Consider the following 23,935-nt stretch of genomic DNA (forward strand, 5'->3'; position numbering starts at 1 on the left):
CCTTAGTTTCCTAATTTGAAACTTAGATGTTGGTCACACTGATCTTTCTAAGATCACTTCCAAAACAAAATTATAGTGATTCCAGTTGGATAATCATCTCTTTAGATTTGGTTTAAAGCTGAGTTCTACTTAGAGGTGAGGGAAGGAAGTGGTAAGATGCAAAACAGTTCCTCTGTCTATATGAAACAATCTATCTGACTGTAAGTTCATTGAACACCAACCGTGGTCCAAAGAGTGCTTTGTATGAACAATGTTAAGGTCACAGGTCTCATTTACAGAGTATCAGCTCCTGGTTAGTCATAACGTGCCAGAGACTGAGCTGGAAAAGCTGAGGCAGAAGGCAGTTCTGGAACTCTGTCATTGTCACAGAGGGATGCAGAGGGCCCATGCCAGGCATTCTGGCTTCCAGTTTGATTTCAGTTCTGGATTAGACATCCTCATTTTAATTTTTATTCATCGTTTCAATTTGTGAGAATTGTTGTAATTTTGAGCTCCACACAGAATGCAAATTTGCTCAATTCCCAAGAACTGGTAGCAGGAGCACTTAGAACCATCCTGGGCAGACTCCCGCTGTGCCATACACATGCACAAAGTCCTCAAAGAGCCATGCAGACTGAGCGTTCCCACCCACTGCCACTTTCTTATAACCTCAAAAGAAGCCACCCACCTCGAGAGGTTTCTTTCCTATAGAGCTAGAGGTGTAATTAAATTGTGTCCCAGCAGTGAAGGTTCCTTAATGATGATGAGCCAAAACTAATTGTATTGATTTGTTTATTACTGGCTTAGGAGGCCCATCAAACAAATGGACTGAGACTATTTCCATATTCTTATCTGTTGGGTAAATGAGAAACAAACGACTTCTCCATATGTCTGCATCCGGAAGTCACTGCCCACTAAGGCAGACTGCTCTGTGGCCTCAGATGGGAGCTTTCTCCAATGCTGGGGCCATTCTGCTGTCTGTCTTCTACAGCGGTTGAAGATATTGAAAAGTTTGGTATTTGTTCTTTTATTTTTAATTAATTTGTGGGGATTTCTTTTTAATTATTATAATTTGGAACCTTGCCAAAGGTATCAGATGTATCTGCTTTCTTCAAGAGACTGAGTCGTGAGTATTAATAACCCTAATTTGGGATTCTCTGAGGAAGGGGGAGCTGTAATGTCTAGAATGGCAGGAAATGAGGAGTCACTGATACCACTTGAATTCAAAGAAAGGAACTCTCCAGTTCCTGGTCAAGAGTGAGGTATAATGGTGGGCAGCGTGGGGTGAGGATAGGAGAAGAAAGCCTGTTGGATCTTCATGGTCTTGGGGAGCAGAGCCCAATACCCAGTCTGTTGTTGCCCAAATTAAAAGAAATGAAGAGTTTTAGAGGAGCATTCTGAAGAGAGACATGATAGAGTCCAAGGCTGGAAAATTGGGCAAAGATGGAAGAGGATAAAACAAATGATATTATTTTGCTTCAAAAACATGAAGCCAAATCATTGATGGAAGGTTGATCTATGACTATTCATTTTCACTGAGGTGAATGAGCAAAACTAAGCCTGGTCCTTAGAAAAGATTTAGGAGGATATAGAAAGAAAACCAGCGTTTACTGAGTTCAAGTTTACCTCCAGTTACTTTAAGTATCTTACACATATTGTCTCTTTAATTCTCTCACCTACTCAAGCAGGTAGGTATTCATGTTTCATTTTAGAGAAGAGGTAGCTGGGATTCAGATACTTTAAGTAACTTGCCTAAAGATGCCCAGCAAATGTTGGTAGATTCATCCAAAGATCCACTTCAAAGCCACAATCTTAGGAGGTTAATACAGATCTCTCTTCTTCTTCATGTTTCCAAAATAAGTCAAGGGAGTTCTATTCAGCACCTCTACGTGGGCAATATTGAAGAGAATGACACTTCCTTTCTCCCAGTGCAATCACTCACCCCAAGGGAGGGCCACTTCTGAAAAAAGAGAATGTGGAGAGCTTCCGTGTCTTTGACCATGTCGGTCAAAGGCAAGACCACAACTCAAGCTCACCCAAGCCACCTTAAGTCTGACCCTTCTTTCAGCCACTATACACCTATGTCCTGCTGTGAGGTCCTTGCCCTTATGATGTCACCCAGAAACACAGAGGAATTGCTTCTAGCAGCCCAGCCAGGGTTCTGCCCTCTTGGTCTCTGCATTTCTGTTTGCACCTGTTGGCCAAGTTAGAGGCATGTGGTCCCCTCAGAAAGTGGTAGGAGGTCCTTTCATATTCCCCAGTGCTTGTTATCATCAATAACAATAACAAATGATGCTTTGTCGTGATCACTAATTGGCTTATTGTTTCTCTTCTCAATTGGTTAGAACCCCTAGGAGAAGAAGAGTGAATGATTAGGTTTTTTCCTAACCACCAGTTTCCACTACTGACAAGATGCATGGCAGGATTTTCTGAATGTTAGACTACAGTTTATGAAAATGTTGAAGGGGTGTCTTGACCAACAGAAGATATAAGAAAAACAGTAAATTTGATTACATAAAAATATAAATCTTCTGCATAGTAATATTAATTAATTAATTAAACAACACAAATAGAGAAATAACAAATGGAGAAGTAATTTGCCCCACTTGACAAATGGTTAATTTCCTTAATATACAGCAAGCTCTTTACATATCAATACAAAATATATAAACAATCAAAAACAGAGTAGGCAAAGAAGATATATAATTGGTCAATGACCGTGAAAAGGTGCTTAAGCTTATATGTAATTAAAGAAATACCATTATATATCATTTTTCACTAATTCACAATAATTAAAAAGTTTAATGATGCAAATCATTGATGAGGATATGGGGGAAAACTCTTGGTGGGAGAATAATTTGAAACAGCTTTTCTGGAGGGCAATTTGGCAATATTTATTATAATCTCTTAGTAGTGCTCATAATATCTGGTAGAGTGTGAAAGTAGAATCCCATTACCGGAAATAAAATATATATGAAGCCCAGGGGATATGTTTGCTCTGTCCATTGGGTCACTTAACAAACTACAGAGGCCAACTCAGATGAAGGTCAAGGAGTCTCTGCTCTAATTTCCTTTTCTACACCCTCTCTCACCACCTTTTCCCATGGTTCTCTCTCTTCCCAGCTTGCCTTTTTATCTTTCTGATCTTCTCCCAGATTTGCAGCTTCCAGGTTCTCAGTTCTATTAGATCTCCTGCTGGTGGATTCCTGTTGTGTCCTGGGCTTTAGTGGAGGGGAAGGGGCCCTATGGGCTTCAGAGCGAAATATATAAGATAATAAAAACATCTCCTTTGCTGATTCTGACCACCACTGATAGTGTAATTCAAATGCAGTAAACTGATAGGACCTCCCTCTCGGTGAGCAAGAAAGAAAGAAAGGAATAGAAAATTCCATTCAATTATAATATAAATTGACCCAGAAATTATACTTGGAGGAATTTATTCCATAGACATACTTGCAAGAATGCATAAAGATACATCTGAGGAAATTAATCACAACTTTGTAATTGCAGAACATACAATATAAATGGACATTGGTAGACAACTGGCCAAATAAACCATGTTGCATCTCTATTATGGAATACTAGGAAGCCCTTATGAACGGGATAAATCTTTCATTACACACTCATAAAAAGTCACTTAGAATATAAAGCAATGTCATATTCTCCAATGTGAAGATTTTTTTAAAGACTGGCCAACTTACATGTATATCCTTTTAGAATTATAAATGAAATTATCAAAAGCCTATTTGTATTTATTAATCTAGTTACACACAAAGATCACATATAATATATTACTTTGGAAGTATTTTCACTCTTTGCATTTCTTGAATTAGTATTTTTTAAAATCTTTCACATGCCACTGTAACAGCAGTTTAACAAACTCAAGCTCCTGTCTGAATCATCTATACACATTTTTCAGAGTACACTTGACTTATTTCCATCTGTTACTTGAGAATGCAGCATTTGCTGGCTCACATAAGATGCTTTCACTTGAAATTTTATCCCAAACCACAAGTACCCATTCACATAACATCAGGAAATTTGTTTTATTATTATTTATTCTGTAGGGGTATATGTAGGATTTCACAACATAACTAATTTGTTGCTTATTAGATGATCTTTGAAAGGCTTTTTTACACAATCTCAAACTGGAAACTTTGAATTCTTACCACTAGCAGTAAGGATTAATTCTTGATAAACTTTTAAGCAATTCCAACAAATAACCTCAATAAGCATTCGAAACTACTGTTGATTGAGGTTGTTTCAGGCTGATGTATCTTCCCCAAACAACAATCTTTTGTTCAAAATTAAACAATGAGGAAAGCTTCCCATAATCTGAGAGACTTTGCAAGGACCCAAAGATAATTGTCCTTCTTTTCTGAAACACAATTTTAGGAAAGTAACTTCACCTTTTACCCAGACATTTATGGAATGAATATAGATGTGGAAAGATATCCAAAATGTAGTTTGAAATAAAAGAACAGGCTGCAAAATCAGATTTACAGTGAACTCATTTGTGCTGAATAAAAAGGCTATATATAAGTAAACATTATCTATAATTATATGTGACCACACATTCATAAACCTTTCCTGGAATAATACATAACGATTACTCCTAGGGTAGTAAGGGGAGAACCCCAGGAGGAGAAGAAAGAGATATTTTTCTTTTCTACCCTTGTGCCAATGTTGATAGAATGTATTAACTGGAAATTAGTTTAAAATGCACTCCTTTCCTTTTCCTCTCTCCCCTCTGCCTCCTCCTGCAAGCCATTTCTCATTTGGAGCTTTGCTTGCTATTACCTTGAGCCAAATTAAACCACTGACCTCCTGGTGGAAAAGGCCAAAGCCTGGTCTAGTCTCTTCCTCATCCATTCTCTATTATGGGTACTCACCAAAGGCATGGTCATGCTCCATCTGTAATTTGTAAATTCCCAAGGCAAATGATTCAAAAGGCAAATTTCTTATCCCAGGAGATTGTGCTCTAAGTCACGCAGAAACAAACACCAAGAAAGAGTAAATCATTTTGTTGATCTGAAATAGCAGGAGAGATCAGTCTGGGGGGAAACTGACTGAGGGAAACAAATTTTAAGAGATGAGTAAAGAAGAAAAGGATAAAATATGCTTGATGGACAGGTTAAATGCAGTTCTTCCTAATTAATGAAACCACAGATAGAGAAGCAGGATACCAAGGTAACCTAAATGAGTAAGCCTCAAAGGAAGGAAAGAGGAGCAGAGCTATAGAAGCTTCAACAACCAGTCTGCATATAGGCAGTCACTGGAACTGATTCAGCCAATCAATGAAATCAGAGTTCCTGATCAGTTCACCATCTCTGCGATACTTTTGAAACCCCGTTATTCCCACAATCTGAACAGCTGTGGCAGTATCAAGCATCACATCCTCCCAGAATTCACTTCCAAGCCTTGAGCCAAAGGTTGACAAAGGGCAGTGTTTCTCCACCTGTGACTCTCCTATCAGGAAAATACATCTTACTCAGAACCCCTAGCAGTTTCCCTTCATATCTGATTGGCCATAGCTGTGTCACATGCTCACCCTACCCCAGGGACTGCATCCACATTTTTGAGATTAAGGGATATCTTCCTGATACCAATATTAAAATCGGAGCTCTGTTAAGCAAGTGGAGAAGGTGATGGTTTTCAGGAAAGTAACAATGTCTGCCACAATATTTAATCCTCTCAGATAACCTTTTGAAGTATCATTATTTCCATTTGCATAAAGTTGCTAGGGCTGCCACAAAATGTACCACAAAGTAGGTGGCTTATACAACAGAAATTTATTGTCTCACAGTTCTGGAGGCTAGAAGTTCAAAATCAAGTGTTGACAGGATTGCTTCCTTTCTGAAGACTGTGAAGGAAGTATCTGTTCCAGGCTGTTCTCCTTGGCTTGTAGGTGACTGTCTTTTCCCATGTGTTTTCACATGGTCCTTCTATGTGTGTCTGTGTCCAAATTTCCTCCTTTTCTAAGGACATTAGTTATATTGGATTCAGGTCCATCCCGATGACTTCATTTTAACTTGCTTACCCCTACAAAGACCCTATCTCCAAATAAGGTCGCATTCTTTGGTACAAAAGGTTAGAATTCCAAAATACACATTTTAGGAGGCACAATTTAATCTATAACACCATCGAACAGAAGAAACTGAGGCAAGTAGAGATTAGATAACTTGCCCAAGACCATATCTTCAAACCTAAGTCTATTTTATCACAAACTGCTGTTCTTTTTACCATAACACAAGAAAACAAATTCAACCCACTAAAGTATTAAATAAATGTCTGGGGAATAAATGAATGGTTGAATGTTTAATGTGGCTTCAATATTTAGTGTGAGAATTATGCATTTATATTACATGAAAGTAATCCGTATTTAAAAGTATACGGAAGTATAAATGTGGATCAAACACATATAGCATCGGAAACCCAAGAATGGATACTTAAAGAACATTTAGATGCTTATGTTAGAGGGTGACACCATGGTGTTTAGGGCCTTCTACTGTATGGAGTCTTAGACTTGAAAGAACCTAACATAACTTGTGGTCCAGTGTCACACTAGATCATAGTCAGTGAGATTTTACTGTTGCTAGAATTACATTATTTGTGATTTGAGCTTCTCTAAACTATTAAGTAGCAGTACCTATTAGTATTGATATTTTAAAAAGACAGACTGTGGAAAACTATTCTGATGTATGGAAACATTTTAATAGGATCGCACTCACTGTTTTTTTTTTTTTTTTTCCCCTAGCATACTTCAGGTATGACCTTGTTCAATGATAGAGAGCTCAGATGATTCTAGTCCTAGTCTTTCATCTTGTAATTTTACATATGAAACAACATGGCCTATGAGGAGGTGGGTATCATTGTCCTACTAAAAAGAAGAAAATTCTATATCGGGTAATATGGCTAAATTTTTTCTGTTATATACGAGAAGCATTATTATTTTCAGTGGAGATGTGCTAATTGGCATACTAAGGCAAGAAATGGGCAGCCAAAACTATTATTGAAAAAGTCAGGAACTCAGGATAATATGTCAGATAACATTTAGACATGTAATCAAACTAGAGCTTGTCCTACATCATCAATTATTGACACCACAGAGAGTGGTTGTTCTTCACTTTATAAATAGACCCCAGTACAACCTAGACAGGGGCCCAAATCGGCAAGACTCAGCCTAATTGGAGAATTTTATTTCCAACGAGGCAAGGATTTCAATAAGTTAAGATGTAGAATCACCTCTGTATCTCTGGAGAAGCAAAACTAGTCCCTCTGGCTATACATTGCTTGAAATGCAACATTGTATATTAAAAGCACTGAAAATAGAGCTTAGAATTGAGGGCCTTAGGCTACATTAGCATGAATCTTTCACCTTTGCTAACCTTAACAATCAGAAATAATTTTTTAAAAGACATTTGGGGCAGCATGTGCATAGGAGGAAGAGATGCCACTTAATTTCACTACCAGGCACAGTGTCGATTTGACTGTTTGTACTTGTCAACAGCCACTGAGGGCAGCCTCCTTATTTAACAGCAAAGAAAAAAATGAAATATGTTCAGCTCCTACCTTGAGACATAATCATTATTTAATAATGTGTTTTATATAAAATATAGGTTTTATTTGACACATCATATGCTAATAAACTCTGGAGTGTTGCTGAGGCCCTTGGAAATGGAGCCCGTGAGATCAGGGCGGTCTTCTGCTTGCATTAGGCACAACCCCGCACCCTGTTGAATCTTGGGGCTCTTGCAAATCTTTATTAGCTGATTTATACTCAAGGGGAGAGAGCAACAACTTCTATTATCACTGAAATATGACTGAGGTTCAATAGTATTAAAGTGAGACTGGATTGTAATGGAAAAAAGAAAGACTTGTCCCAGGAAGGAAGGAATTTGAGCTTGTCCCAGGCAAAACTGTGAACTAAATGAAAGATCTCTTAGACTAAAACCTTATCTTGCCTTTAGTGGTCCCTTTCTCTCTTTCAGTGACCCATGTAAACAGACTTTTCATTTCCCTGAGGCTTTCCATGGCTCTGTGCATTTTCCTAGTGCTGAGGTCCCCAACATAGCAAAACCCTCCTAGATTGTGGGACGTATGTGGGAGTTTATCAATATGTTTTCCTCTCCAAGGCTCATTTAGAGTTCAAGGAGGATTTCACTGTCTTATTCCAAAGGTGAGGCTAATAATGGGGGTTTCAGGTCCAAGGCAGGTGGCTTAGCTAGTGAAAAGAGGAAGCTGGAGACAATTTGGCTATGGAAGTTTGGATCAGATTGTGTTAAAGGCAATCAGCTATCACCTCTCTGTGGTGAGCAGGCTCTGGAGAAATGACTAGAAGTCCACAGAAGTAAATACATATGAATGTTGACATAGTGGAGTGAAGCCTTTCAATGTGAGTGGTAGAGAACAGAAATAAATATTTAAGGTGAGCATCCCTTTGAAAATAATGAAATATGACATTCAGTTGGGCTGTGGCAGTAGTTTTCTGAAAGAAGCAAGCAGGATTAAGCAAATGCCTTTGCTAGCCATTATTTCACAAATGAAACAGAACATAAAATTCTGGCCAATTTGGCATTGTGCTTCTCAGAGCTACTGCTGGTTTTGATTCTGTCAGTCCTAAGTAAAAAGCAGGTAAGGCTGGAAGAGGTATATGGGTTAGACAACCAGTAATGCAATTCGGGAAATAATCTGGAGGGAAATATTCATTCATCCCACTTCTTTCTTTAAAAAAAAAAATGTATGAAATATATAATTCACAGGCCATATAGTTTGTTCATTTAAATTATACAATTCAGTGGCATCCAGTATATTCGGAGTTGTACAATCATCACTGCAATCAATTTTAGCACATTTTAATCACCCCAAATGAAAAACCCCACAACTCTTAGCAGTCACCCCTCAGATTTTCTGGTTCTGCTAGCCTTAGAAAACCACTAATCCACTTTCTGTCTCTATGGATTTGCCTATTTTGAACATTCTATATAAATGGAGTCATAATATGTGGTTCTTTGTAACTGACTTATTTTATTTAGCATAATGTTTTCAAGATTTATCCATGTTGTTAAAAGGATCATTATTTCATTCCCCTTTTTGGTTAAATAATATTTCATTGTATGGTTATACCACATTTTATTTATTCATTCATCAACTGATAGATGTTTGGGTTGTTTCTACTTGTCTGTTATGAATAACGCTGCTATAGACATTCATATACAAGTTTTTTTGTGTGTGTAGACGTGAGTTTTCATGTCTTTTGAGTATATATCTAAGAGTGGAATTGCTGGGTCATAGGGTAACTTTATGTGTAGCCTTACGAGCAAGTGCTAAACTGGTTTTTAAAGCAGCTGCATCATTTTACATTCCAGCCAGCAGCGAATGAGTATTCCAATTTCTCCACATTCTCACCAATACTTGTTATTATGTCTTTTTATTTTAGCCATCTTAGTGGCTGTGAGTAGTATCAGTGGTAATAGTGGCCGTGTGGTTGTGATTTGGATTTTCCTAAAGGCTAAAGGTGTTTAGCATCTTTTAATGTGCTTATTGACTCCTTTCACTTTTTTATCTTGACTAGTAAACTTGCCTTAGAGAGATGTGGCCCAGCACAATGGAGATGCAATGGCAGAAAAGTTTCAACACTCCTATGTCCGTGGACAAAACAACCACTGGAGTTCCTGCAAAAAGACTTAGGAAGGCTGCATCAGGTTTGAAATTTGTCACTTGGGCCCCAGTATTGCTGAAGCCTGACATCCAGTAGTCTGCCACTAGAGCTTATGTTGCTGAGAAAGGAATCTAGAAGAGATTCTAGAAAGGGTAGTGAGGGAGAGAAGAGGGCTTCATAGTAGGCACCAGCCAGAAGCTGACCTGTAACTCAGATTTCTAGGTGAACATCAGGAAGCACATACCCCTTAGTCTTCTTTCATGCTCTCCATTTCATGCTCTAAAATTTTACATATTCTGGAACACAGTGTCACTTTTACAATTTTCAGGTGACGTCTGAAACAGTGACAGCATATTTCTTATTTAAGAACCGGTAAGAAAGTTTTGTTTTGTTTCATCATGTAAAAATATATTAAAATAGCCTGGATAAACCAGATGGTGAGCATAGGAAGTTAACTTGGTATGTATAATATACATGTAGAATAAATATCTTACTGAGTAAGACAGAATTTTCTAGGTCAGAGATGCTCCTAATGTAAGGGTCTAAGAATTGAACAGCTTGTCATTTTAAGTTCATCAAGAAATAGGAATGGGATCATTTATTCTGGAAAGACCAACAGAGTTATTCTAGTAGTTCATATAGATTTTGATGATATGAAATTATTTGAATTCTAAGGAAGTATCTTTTATCAAAAGTAGAATCTAAGGGAAAAAAACAGGCAAATAAACAAATGAACACAAAATGAAAGATAAAAGGGATGAGTATAGTTGCTATCCAATTTATATTCAATGAATGGTTCCAAAAATATTGGCAGAAATTCAGAGAACTGGCTTGGGTCAAATTGACTTTCATATTAAGAATAGATGGAAATTTATAGTACTGGGGTTGTTTGGGCTGATACGATAACAATATCTTGATTAGAATCATAAAAAGAATGAGAAGCCATGCTTACTCTGACACTTTAAAATGTAAAAGCAGTTCTTGAGATATTGGAACTACATCAAAAGGAACAAATAACTGGGGGGAAAAAAAATGGACGTTATTCGTACCAGTGAGATCTGAGTTAAGGGATATATTAGTTTCCCAATGCTGCTGTAAGAAATTATCACAGACTTAGTGTCTTAAAACAACATGCATTTGTTATCTTATGATTCTGAAGTTAAAAGTCAAAAATGGGTTGGCAGGGCTACATTCCTCCTGGAAGCTCTAAGGAAGAATCTGTTTCTTTACCTTTTCTAGCAAAGAATGCGAGGCTGTCCACTTTCCTCAGCTCATGGCCCCACATCACTCAAACCTCTGCTTCCATTGTCACATCACATCTCCTTTTCTGACTCTCTTGTCTCCCTTTTTCTCCTATAATGATCTTTGTGATTACACTGGGCCTGAATAATCCAGGATAATCTCCCCATCTCAAGATCTTTAATTAAATTGCAATGACAAAATTTCCTTTGCCCTGTAAGGTGACATATTCTCAGATTTCAGGAATTAAGATGTGGACATCTTTATGGGGCCATTATCCTACCTACATCAGAGAAGAAGGAATTTCTCAATCCATTAAATTATCAGCCTGAAAGTGGTACAGAGTGTGTTTGTTTTGTGAGGGCTGAACCTGACTCTTTGGGGCACAGTTAAAATCTGGTGGGCTGTCTCAAAATATCATCTTCTGACAATAAAATCAAAGGCTTAAATGGCATGGATGTTCCATGTTAGAATAAGAGCTCACACATAAATATGTAGAACGTGGTTTTAACCCACAGTGCAGGTAAAGTTCTGTACACAAACTTCAGAATGGGTATTCCTGCTGAATTTACTTTATTTACATTTGAAGGCATGATTTTGAGCTAAAAATAGCATGTGTAAGTTATTATGGACTTTGATTCCTACCCTTCACCAAAAATACCTTGAAGATCTTATGCCAGGTAGTACGCTGGGTGCTAGAGTAAGCAATACAAATGAGATAGAGACCCTGCAGTCTAGCAGCCAGAGAAAGCACATAGAATGTAAGGATGTGTTATATTGGCAACAAGAGTGAGCCATGGGACCAGAGAAAGGGTCCAAGAAGAGGGAGCAGAAAATGTAAAGTATCCAAGAATAACAATACCCGTTCCATGGTGTTTACTATTTGCCAAATACTGATCTAAGGCCTTTGTATATATGAACTCATTTAATCGTCACAACTCAAGTCTGGTAAATTGACACCCGAGATCGTTTCTCAAACACATCTCCACTTTCCCTACCTACTGATTTTTACCACTCTAGTTCAGGACATTGTATTTTTTGCCAGTGTTTCCCAACTGGTGTCCCTGCCGTCTTCTCTCATCCTACACCAGAGCGATCTATTTTTAAAATAAATTGAACTCTGCGCTTCAAAACTTTTATTTCCTGCCCAGAATAAAATGTAACTTTCCATTCAAAGCCCTCAAGAACCTGACCTGCGGTCCACCTCTTTGACCTCACCTCCACACTCTCTTTCCCCCACTCGCTCTTACTATTTAAAGTCCCGAAAGAGTGGATTCCATCTCCCTGCAGGCAGCTGTGTGTTTCACGCCCTTGGACCTGCCCTCCACGCCTCCTTTCCCCAGGTAAACCCTGCTATTGTTCAAGTTTCTCCTCAAATGCCCACCTCTGCCCTTTGCCAGTCCCCTCCATCCCCATCTATGTAGGGTGCCCTCCCTTGTCTCCCACAGTGCCCTGAGCACAGCTCCAACATTTATGCCTCTCTTCTCCCCAGTAGATCTGAAGATTCCTCAGAGCAAGGACATAGAATTTTCATCCCTTCTCCAGGCCTGGCACCGTGCCTGGCACCTGAAGGCTATTAAGCCAATTTTTGTTAAAGCCAACTAAACTGAGCAGGAAAGCACCTCCCTTTATTGTGACTGTGCCTTTTTGACTTTCAAAGAGTGGCAGTACAATTCTGGGTGATTTGAAGACACTTAAGAATGGAAAGGGCTCCACATTGAAGGCCTCTTGAATACAGTGAAAATGAATATCAAAATCAATATGCTGTTCAGTTTAGGAATATGAATAAATGATTTCAAATGAATTGAATTTTCCTCTCAACATTAAGTGGTAGAACAAAATGAATTATTAGATAATGTATTTGAGGTAATAGCTCTCTCCTGACTTCTCCCATAACCTGTTTTCACTTCTCTTACAGACCTCTATGATGGTATCATGGCAATCTGAGAAATATTTATCTCCCTTAACCTCCTAAAGATCAGGGACTGTATCTTAGGGTACAAATTCAGGATTATTCCCTGGCATTAGTCTCTTCTACCTTTGTGCTACCAAACATCATTTCTTCTTCTTACAAGATTGTTTTTACATGAGAAACCTCATGCTTGAATATTATGGTTATGTAGGGGATGAGTTTAATAATGTGGAAAATGGAATTTAAAAATATGAAAGATTGCCTTTATTTCTCCTTCAAACACACATTGCTTTCCACGGGTAACCTCTAGTAAGAGTATAGCTGTTTTTCTATGCATATACACACACATGTACATACTAGGTACTTAGGTGGTTTGTTCTTTCTGCTGCTGCTTTTTATTAGATGGAATTCAACTCTCAAAATTATTCTTCCTCTTGAGTTTTTTTTTTTTAATTTCATCTAACAATACGTCTTAGAAAATATATATCTGGATATCCATACATATATATGTGTATAAACATATATATACATGGATGTATACACACATATGTACTTTCTTGTATGTGTTAAATGGATATATGGTTTTTTCTTTTGGTATTTGTTTGCTTTTTGCTTAAATTATTTGAGTTGGGTTTCTATAACCACAATTAAAAAAGTCCTTTCTACTTTTTTTGCTATTACTACGTATGCTATTACTATATATGACTTTGCTATTGTTACATTTGGCTTTTCTATAATTGCAAGATTTTTGCTGGGAGTGATTCTAAGGGAGGTTACTAGGTCAGGGAGTATGTGAATTTTGTATTTTGTTAGCTATATACTGACAGCTTCAAAAAGAGCTGTGCCTGAATAGTATCCGAGTTTTCTCTTTTCACCACATTTTCAAAAATACTATCAACCTTTTTCTACATTCTCAATCTAATGTGCAAATAAACTATCTTCTTATTTTAATTTGTACTCTCCCACACTAGTGAGATTGATAAATGTTACATAAGTTTCTTAGCCACGTGTATTTCTTTATGTGAATGGTCCTTTGTTCAGATTTCTATTTGCTTACTTGTCTTTATAATTAAAAAAAAAAAAAAACTCTGTAAAAGGAATAGTAAACCATTATGTATTATAGATGTTTTAGGTATTTTATCCTAGTTATCTTTCAACTTTGCTTCTCATAGCTTTTTCAATATGGAAGTTTCAGTATACATGTATATTAAAATCAGTGTTTTCCCTTATTTCAAGACCTTTTATCATTTTGTTTTTAAACCTGATATATGCTGAAACAGATCTCTAATATTGTTTAATTTTAAAATTTCTTTGAGATTCTTGAACATTTTATTGTTCCATGTAAACTAAAAATTTGTCTGTTTAAATCGATTAATAATCATGAGATTTTGATGAACTTTTTTGAAATTTTTTGGAATTTTATTAACTTTGTAGATTTATATTGGGAGAATCAACACATTTAATATGTGAACTCTTCCCACCCAAGACTATCATATATCATTTTATTTATTCAAGTCTCCTTTTATGTCTTATGATAAAATGTCATCATTCTCTTCATTTAGGTATTGTACATTTTGGGTAGGTTTATGCTCATGTTTTGTAGTTTTATTGTTTCAGTGGCTATGACTTTTTAAATATGCTCTTAATGCTTTATTTTTGGCATATAAAAAGTTAATTATTATATTTTTATCTAGCTTACCTCATAATTTTTCATTAGACATAAATTTTTTATACATTTTACTTATTCTTGCAAAGAATCAGCTTTCGATGTGATTAATCAAGCCTATTTTTTTAAGGTTTACTTTCAATTATTGCTGCTTATTTTCTATTTTTATTAATTCCTTCCTTTAACCGTCTTTTGTTTCCTTTGTTGTTTATTACATCATTAAGTTGATTATTTAATTATTTTCCTTATTTTTTTCAGTTTTCATTTTTAATTAGTACATTTAAGGCTACAATTTTTCAATTGAGTTTTATCTTTGGATTAACCCATTTTGATATGTATTCACTGCTATTTACTTCTAAACATATTTTGATTTTAATTTTGATTTCCTCTTAATGTCAACATTTATTAAATGTAAATCATGCTAAGCAAAATAAGCCAGGAAAATAAGACAGGAAAAGTTGAAAACGACATGATATCACTTATATGTGGGATATAAACCTAAAAGAAACAAACGAACAGAACAAACAAGCAGAGGCTCATGGACATGGACAATAGACTAGTGGTTACCAGAGAGGAGGGGGAGGGGAGAGAGGGGACGGAGATAGGGAAAAGGAGTCAAATATGTGGTGACAAAGAAATCTAACTATGGGCAGTGAATACACAATGCTATCTATCTATCTATCTATCTATCTATATATATATATATATATATATATATATGTATGTATATGCCTTACTGTTAAATTGTACACCTGAAACTTACCAGATTTTATTAACCAATGCCACCATAATAAAAAAAAGTAAGGTTTTTTTTTTCTTTGTGTTTATAATTGGAGAGTTATATTTTTATGGTTTTTCTTTGTTTTGCAAGAAGGGGTGCTTTTTTATTACTCTAGCTAGAAAATTAAGACTAATTTTTACTTTTCAAATTTACGGTAATTTTATAAACTATATATGGCTACAAATTGTTCTATAGATATTAAAGATGAGTCATTTTTTATTGGATGTAAAGATCTAGTGTATAGATTTTAAAATATAGGCCAATTTTGAATATCAAGTAATCTGTATATCTATTTCTGAGTACTCCCTTTCATGGATTTTTGAAAGAGATATACTTTTAGTGTTCAAAAATAATTGGAAATTTATTTCTCCTTATATAATTTTAATGTTTACATTATGTTTTTGATGTTATGTCATTTTAATTAATTTTAATTAATTCACATTTATTGTGATAACTGAAATATTTAGTTTTTCTATTCTGGCAGTTTCTTTTTTCTTTTTTCTGTATTAAGTTTGGTTTTATGGGTTTTTTTTTCATTCCTTCTTTAGTAATTCTGCATTTCATTTTTCAGATATAGTATATGTTTAAATATACTATATGGAAACATATAGTTTCTAATTCCATGTAGACATTAATTCTCAAAACTACCCCTCCTGAACTAGACCCCGTAATATGTTTTCCCTTTCCTTCCTTCTACATTCCTCCTGTCCCTTTCTATAATTTATTGAAATGATTGACAATTATATATTCAGTTTGTTTTTTAAAAACACTTTCTTAGGAGCTATTCCTGGAAATTGCCTTAAGTGTCATAGCCTTATTACTAACAGTTTTTAGACCTATCGACATGCTTTCTGGTTAAATTATTAACCATCTCTTCTTATCTCAAACTTTCAGCCTTTTATAGATTCCTTTGCTTATTTTTCTGGAACATATCCTCAAGTATTCCCTCCAAAAAGAACCTATCGAATAATACATGCTGAGAACATATGTCTGGGAATGTTGACTCGTTCTTCACATTTTCAAGATAATTTAAATGTAAAATTCTAGGTTGAAAATCATGTTCTGTCCGAACTTAGAATCTTTGTGCATCCAGATTTCTCTGATGAAGAGAACGACATCAGTCATTTTCTTATTCCTTTGTAGATAATCTTTACTCCCCGAACTGTCTAAAATTGTAGCCACCTACCTACCACATGTGCTATCGAGCTTTTGAAATACAAGTAAGAGATTGATTAACTGAATTTTTTTATTTAATTACATTTTTAAAAATAAATTTTATTCTATTTTGGAATGACTTTAGATTTACAGGAAAGTTGCAATTTAAATAGCCATATGTAGCTAATGACTATTATATTAGCATGGCTTTCCAATCATGCATATACATCTAGTTGTTTCGCTAATCTTTATTCATATTCAGTATGCTCTTTCATTCTCCATGAATCATCTTTTCTTTCATACTCTTCCACCCTTTGTCTTCTTACTATTTTATAGGAGAATCCTTCATTTTGATCTTCTAGTTCATCATTCGATTTTCAACTATTATGCTGATTTATTAAGTTTATGATAATTATGTTTCTATTTTCCAAGAACTCTGCTCATATATTTTTATAGCAGTCAGTTGCTTCTATCATAGATATGCCATTTTTAAATATTTGAGATTTTTAAAAATTGTGTATATATAGATACATACCTTTTTTTCTTTGTGTCCTCTGTTAACTTCTATTTCCTTAGTGATTACTTCTGTTTGTTGACTCTCTTTTAGTGCTGTAGTTTCCCTCAAATGTTTAGTGATTTGTGAATGTTTGTTCACATTTATATCTGACAATCTGGATTGAAAAATATTGATGGTGACATCTTATTTACTTAATAAAAATGAAAAATCCCTATTGACCTAGCAGCAAATACAAACTCTAATAACAAGAGCCTTGGTTTCAGGGACTAGGCAAGAAAGAGATGCATAACTAGATGGGCTCATTTTTAAAGATAGTTCATAACTTCCCATCTTGGCATGGGAGACAATAAGTTACCAGAGTTACTTCTCAGAATTCCCACTTTATAAAACTATACTTAGAGCTTAATCCTAGAGGCGCATATTGGAGTTGGCTGCTCTAAGAGCAGGGAAATGGCATAGTACACACACACACACATACACACACACACGCACACACTAGTAAAAATTGTCTGCCAACCATCCATAGTCTACTACTTCTAGTCTTCATTGCGACTTCTAATCTTGTGATTAGTTGGGATTCTTTGGAAAATTTATTTATTTTGGAGGCTCTCTGTTTTCTCTGTATAGCTTAGAAATTCTAGAGATCTACTATTTTTTTTTATATCGGATACATTTAGATTTATAATTATATCATATCTTCCTGGTGGATTGGCACCTTATTATGATATGACCTTATTTATCTCTAGTAATCCTTTTCACCTTAGAGTTATTTTGGCTGATGTTAGTATATCATTAGCAGTGTTTTTTGTTAGTATTTATGTGGTACATGGTACTGCCTTACTGTTGTAAGCACATATCATTTTTAAAAACCTAGGCTGAAAATACTAATCTTTTACTGAACTATTTTGTCTATTTAAATTGAAATACTCACATATGTATTTGAGTTTACATCTTATTATTTGTTTACTATTTGACCTCTCTGGTTGTTGTTGTTGTTGTTTTTAATGCTAGTTTTTGCCTTCTTTTGTATTAATCAGTTGATATTTGTCCAATTTCTTCTATCTCCGTATCAGTTTTACATTTTAAACAAATTTTTAATGGTTAAGAGATCAAAGTATTAATCTATGACTTATTACAGCCTAATACAAATGATTATTTTTACCTCTTCCATAATGATAGAACCTTAGAAAACTTGAACTTCATTTACCCCTTTTGTATTATTTTCGTCATGTATTTCATTCTACATATATTTTAAATTCCTCAGACATAACCATTATTGATTTGTACCATCTATATTTAGTTATATTTGTCCACATATTTTTCTTTATGTTTTTCCTAATTTCTTCCTCTATTTCCGTATATGTCTCTACAATTATATTCTTTTGCCTGAAGAACTTCCTTTAATATTTCCTTTAGTGCAATTCTACTAACAATGGGTTGTTTTATTTTTTATTTTTCTGGATATGTTTTTATTTCTTCTTTATTTTTAGGTACATTTTCATTAGTTATAGAATGCTAGGTGGACTGTTATATTCAGCACTTATAAGGTATCATTCCATTGTCTGACTAACATCATTCCTATTGAGAAGTCATTAGTTTTCTTTTTGGTGTTGCTTTGATGATTGTGTCTTTTCTCCTCTGACTGCTCTTAAGATTTATTTTATTTATCTCTTTTTTAAAATTTATCTTTCTATGTTGTGCCTTAAGTAATCCATTTATAAAACATTGTTTAATCATGTGCCTTAATGATCTTTAAAAGTATTTATTCTGCTGGTAGTTTTCTGAGCATTTTGTACATGTCAATTGATGTTTTACTTTAGTTTTGATATTTTTGGCTATTATTTCTTTAAATATTGCTTTTCAATTCTTTCCTCTCTTTCTGACGTATCAATTACATATATGTTTTGTACTATTTCTCTCTTTTGCTCTGTTCTTATCTCCTATGCATTCTTTTATCTCTCTGTACTTCTATTTAGATCTTTTCCACTGTCTGTCTTCAAGTTCACTAATTTAATCCTCAACTCTGTCCAGTTTGGTGTTATATTTATTTGAAAGGTAGACTTAAAGCTGTAGCCATATTGATTTATATTTGGTAGGTCATGCTGTTGCATCTCGTGCACATTGTCACTGATCATCTCATGGTTCATCTCATTGATTTTGGGCAGCAGCTAGGTCTTCAGCTTCTCCTATTTCAGCTTCTCTGAATTCTCAGCCAAATGTGTGATGAAAATTAAGAGCTTCTTATGCATGGCAATTGCCTTCAAAGTTGGAGGTAGTGCAAGACTGGTATGGGTTTAAGTTCATTATCATTCCATGTGTTCTAGCTCATTCTTTTGGATTTTAGTTTATTCTCACTGTCCTGAACTTTACATTTCCCTTTCTTTCCCAAATGCTTAACCTTTTAGACATGAAACTCCAGTATAAAACACCAAGACCTACCACATAGTGAATTTCAACCAGCTTTCACAGTTGTGTAAGGACAAATCTCTATAATGAATCATATATATACATGCACACACACACACACACATGTATATATATCAATGTTTATATGTAATGTATGATAAAATGCTTATATAAAGTTTTATATAATATATATTAATGTACATATATATAATATATAAACATGACTAATTTAGATTCCAATTACCTGATAAAAAGCTCCATTTCATCTTTTATTCACTATCATTTTTTTTTCTTGTCCATAGGAATTGGTTATATTATAGTCCTTATAACACCAACATCTGTATTGCCTATGAATCTGTTTCTCTTGCCTTTTTTTTTCTCTCAGTTATCAGACACATGGCCCTGTCTTGTCATGCCTAGAATGATTTTAATAAATGAAGAGCTCTGAATATAAATATCAAAGAGACCCCAGGTGTGGTGATCTTGCATTGGAAAAGTATCATTCTTTCCTCTGCTAGATAGATAACGGGAGAAGCTATCTGTAAATCATTTAGGAATAAGCCAATTTTAGGCTGAATTGAGGTTTTTACTAAACTAAACTAAAACTCAACCTATCACTGGTTTTCCTTGTCTTCAATCCAGAAGCCTCCACTACTTTCAATTAAGAGCTTGCTGTGTATACTCGGTTCATTTCCCCTCGCAGGTCTTTGTCATTTCAGCATTGGGAGACTGCAGAATTTTTCACTTCAATTCTCCGGGTTTGTCGCTTAGCTCTTTGGCCTCCCATCCTGTATAGCTTCAGAATTTGGCACTTATGTAAGAGGGAATCATGTCTGTCTTGAGGCTTCTCAACTATCCAATTTTATGACTCCATTTCATCTAAGTGCCAAAATACACACTGGTTTCTTTATCCTCAACAGTGGCCCTCTGCCCGGTAAAAGCCCAGTTTCCCAGCCTACCCACGCAAGAATCAACACAAGCTTCCAGGGCAAATGCAGGTGAAGATCATTTTTACACCTTTTCAAAAGTCTCCTCTTGCTAATTCTCATTATTTCTGCAGCTGTGTGTATCTTTTTATATGTATTTGCTTTTTTAAAATAATTCTTCTTTCAGCAGATGAATTGGTCTACCAAAAATGAATCTACATGGAACAGAAAGGCCTGTCAATCCATTCTTATCATATTTATGTCTTTCCAAATTCCTATCAGTATACTGCCCTGCTATTAGGATTTCAAGTTTTCCTGTCTTATCATGGCTTTTATAATGACTTGTTATAAGCTCATATCAGTACTAATTAGAGAGGGAAGACAGGTTAACATGTACCTTCAGTAAGCCATCTTAAACTAGAAATCCCATACATTTTGAACCTTCTGCCCTATATTGTAGTTATGTGATTATGTCTGTCTCTACTACTATATTATAAATTTGTTAAATGTAAACACATATATTATTCATGTTCATGCATGCCGTAATAGCATATGTAATCACATAGAGTAAGTTCTCATCATTTACTTGTTAAATAAATTATGAAATAAATGAACGGATAATCTCATAATGTTCATGGTCAATGACTTTATTGATATCTTTCACATTATGAATAGTATTGCTTTTAAAAATCCAAAATTTTATATATATTAGTGAAATACAAATATTTTATTACTCTACAGAACCTGGTGTATTCTATGCCTTTAAGAATGTAAACAGTAATAAAAACAATATTTCTCCAGCTTCTGGGATTTCTCAAAGAGAATTCTTTAAAAATGAAGAACTTTAATCATCTGGTCTCTTTAGATCTTATTGTAGTTCAAGAAATATATTTTTTAAATTCTGATATATATTTGTTCTCTCCTAACACATTTCCCTTTAGAAAAGAAAAAATAAAATCACATGAAAAAAGTAATTGAAGAAAAATATTACCTAACACATAAAGTCATACTTTTCGAAGATTATATTTCCATTTCTACATAATATACTCTCATTATGAAATCATTAGTGCATTTTTTAGTCATAAACAGGGAACTGAAAAGAAAATGAATGGCGATATAAATGACTTTCTGAAAGTGACATCTATTCCAATCTCAGAAAAAAATTAACTCTCTGAAATATTAATTGATCGTAATGAGGAGACCAAACTTTAAATAAACAGAGGAGCCAGGGAACATTTCCCATAGGCCTGCAGCTTGTTGTAAAGGCACCTACGAACACTGGCTTTGAATATAAATTTAAAAGTAAATAAAAATAGATCAGACTATCAGACTGTCAACTTGAAGAACCTCAATTGGGAATGCCATGCTCCTGTTCCTCTGTAATTTAAACACAGAGTAGGAAGAAACATAATTGTACTAATTACTAAAATTGCCATGATTCTTGGCCATTGGGAAAGGAATTTCAAAAAGATCAGCCTCTGTTTCTTTCTTCCCTAACTCAGAAATGAGTTACAGGTCTAGATCATCCCATGAGCCATTGAATGAATGGCCAGTTGTTTTGGCAGCATTCCAGATCTGTAAAAAGAAACTTACTCTAACGTCTTTTTCATAACTGGTACAGGAGAAAACTTCACTATCTACAATCTTAACAAACTTTTAGTCTTCATATTCTCCTTTGACATTACACTGAGTATTTCATTTTCCAGGAGACTATTATTTATAAAATTTGTTTGCAAGGAACAAAACAACTTATTCAGCGCAGTTCCTTCAAACACCAGACTTTTATTACCAGAGGCTTCAAATGGACACCTCTCTGGAGTGGTCCTAATATGTGATAGAGTTAAATATGGAAGAAGACTGTCAAGTTCCAAGCTGAACAGCAAATGCCAAAAACAGTGACAAATTCAGTACCTGTGCAGTACTCCAGAGCATTCAAAAAGAGACACCTAACCTTTCTTCATCATTACATTGTTTTCTGAAGTTGCTAGCACTGTACTTGGAATAGCATAAACTTGAAGGAATGAAGGCTCATCATCCCCCTTTCCATGTCTTTCCATGATGATAGAACTTTTCCTTCTCTCCAGCATTTACTCTGTTCCTATAGTTCACCACACTCCCAGCTCTCTTCAATAGATCAGTGGCCACACGACTTCCATTCCCAGCACTGTTCATCAAGCAGTGAACTATAGAGCAAAGTGAGGCAAAGTTATTTAGAATCTGGTCTCAGAAACCTAAAATTCTGTGGTTACAGCTTCAGGTGGTTTTCACACAGGATGAGCTATAGCCCTTCCCAAATATTCATGTGCAAAGCTCATTAATAATTTTTTCTCTCAGTAACTGAAGATGAATCCTTTAATTTGAAGTGGCCTTAACACTAATGAGTCATGTCATTACTCTTGAATCTTTTAAGTTGTTTTTTTTTCTCTCATTGACTATGTGAAGTAGAAGTTCAAGACAGCTCCCATTAGCCCTATGTGTTCTCTGAAGCATCTGTTCATTGTTGCAAATTGATCCATCCTAAATATTTGTTTGTCTATAAATGCCATGGAGTCAACACTTTACTTTCAACTTCTTTTATTTTCCCCTAAACACAAAATTTATTTTAAAAGTTCTGTCAATAACATCATTTGCAATTTAAATGCTTTAAAAATATGATCCTTCCTGCTGTGTTTTTGAATACTTCCTTCATATTTAATTGCTTTAGACACTTCAGTTCCTAATTAAACTTTATTGTTTATGATGCCGCCGTCATTAATAGACATGATAAGGGGGAAAAAATGGCTAATTCCAGCAAATTCTCTGCCAGCTAATTCTAGTCTTAGTCTTAATACTTTCCATAGCCATAATAAACTCAAGGGACTGAGAGGAGGATGGGTAGAAAATGAGACACAAAACAAGTACACAATTCATGTTTTTGAGGATTTACTAGACATTCTGGAAGACAAGCTTGAATTGGACTTGAATTGAATTGGACTCCTTGATTTGTAGGGGAGATTAGCTTAGAAATAGCATCTCAAGCACTTGCAAGATGAATATCCTCATTTTTAAGGCTCCTTTCTCAAGCGCATCCCCAGGTTTTGCACTGGTGACAAAGAGGAGCATATATTGCACGCACAAAGCTTGCCTGATCCTCAGAGCCTTAAAAGACTTTTATTGTGAAAGAATGGAGACACTTGATGAATCTGATGGGTTTTGGTCTTGGAAAGACTTGCTATGAACCATTGCACCAAGGCTGAAATGCCCAAGAGGCTGACAAGCTTATTGCCCATTTCAGAGATTAAATAGTTTTGGAAAAATTTTCTCCCCTGGCAGTTGTAATTGTGTCTGTGAAATAAGTGTTCATTCTGCTTGAGCACCGTGGTTTGAATGCTTCCTTCTATATTTTCCCCCAGTGGACTGATTCTAAAAAAGTCTGCTCAGATTTCCCTGTACCAATGCAAATTAACTCATGAACTTGATAACACCTCCTCCCAACCCCAAACATCCTTGCCTTGTTCCATGCAAATGGGAAATCGGAGACTGTCAAATCCCTTTATCATGGATTATCTTTGTAGCTGTTTGAAGAGAGGGAAAGGAGCTGAAAAATCTTCCAGGTTAATAATGTGGTTGTAGGAAATGGACAAAAGCTGCCATTAGTAACCTCGAGAGTCTTAAGCTGCCAGAGTAGCACTCATCAGTAGGTAAAGTGGTCAT

At 35.2% G+C, this 23,935-nt stretch overlaps 1 protein-coding gene across 9 annotated transcripts in view; it reads left to right on the forward strand.

Annotated features, from left to right (window-relative positions):
* The window catches only part of ST6GALNAC3 (ST6 N-acetylgalactosaminide alpha-2,6-sialyltransferase 3), a 478,754-nt gene that overhangs the window by 358,157 nt on the left and 96,662 nt on the right, over positions 1 to 23,935 (forward strand). The window contains exons 4-7 of one of the 9 annotated variants that reach the window (XM_039838618.1): positions 9,554 to 9,683; positions 9,969 to 10,012; positions 20,237 to 20,314; positions 20,430 to 20,451. The exons of 1 other annotated variant lie outside the window; for it this stretch is intronic. In XM_039838618.1, the coding sequence (XP_039694552.1) occupies positions 9,554 to 9,683; positions 9,969 to 10,012; positions 20,237 to 20,314; positions 20,430 to 20,436 (259 nt within the window). In that variant the 3' untranslated portion in view covers positions 20,437 to 20,451. Of the gene's footprint in view, positions 1 to 9,553; positions 9,684 to 9,968; positions 10,013 to 10,879; positions 11,269 to 12,371; positions 12,475 to 12,797; positions 12,823 to 20,236; positions 20,315 to 20,429; positions 20,452 to 23,935 lie in introns of those variants that run through there. 7 more of the 9 variants (XM_039838619.1, XM_039838615.1, XM_039838617.1 and 4 more) reach the window with 7 other exon arrangements.

Source organism: Pteropus medius, unplaced genomic scaffold, assembly GCF_902729225.1.
Source record: "Pteropus medius unplaced genomic scaffold, Ma_sr-lr_union100, whole genome shotgun sequence".
NCBI classification, from domain to species: domain Eukaryota; kingdom Metazoa; phylum Chordata; class Mammalia; order Chiroptera; family Pteropodidae; genus Pteropus; species Pteropus medius.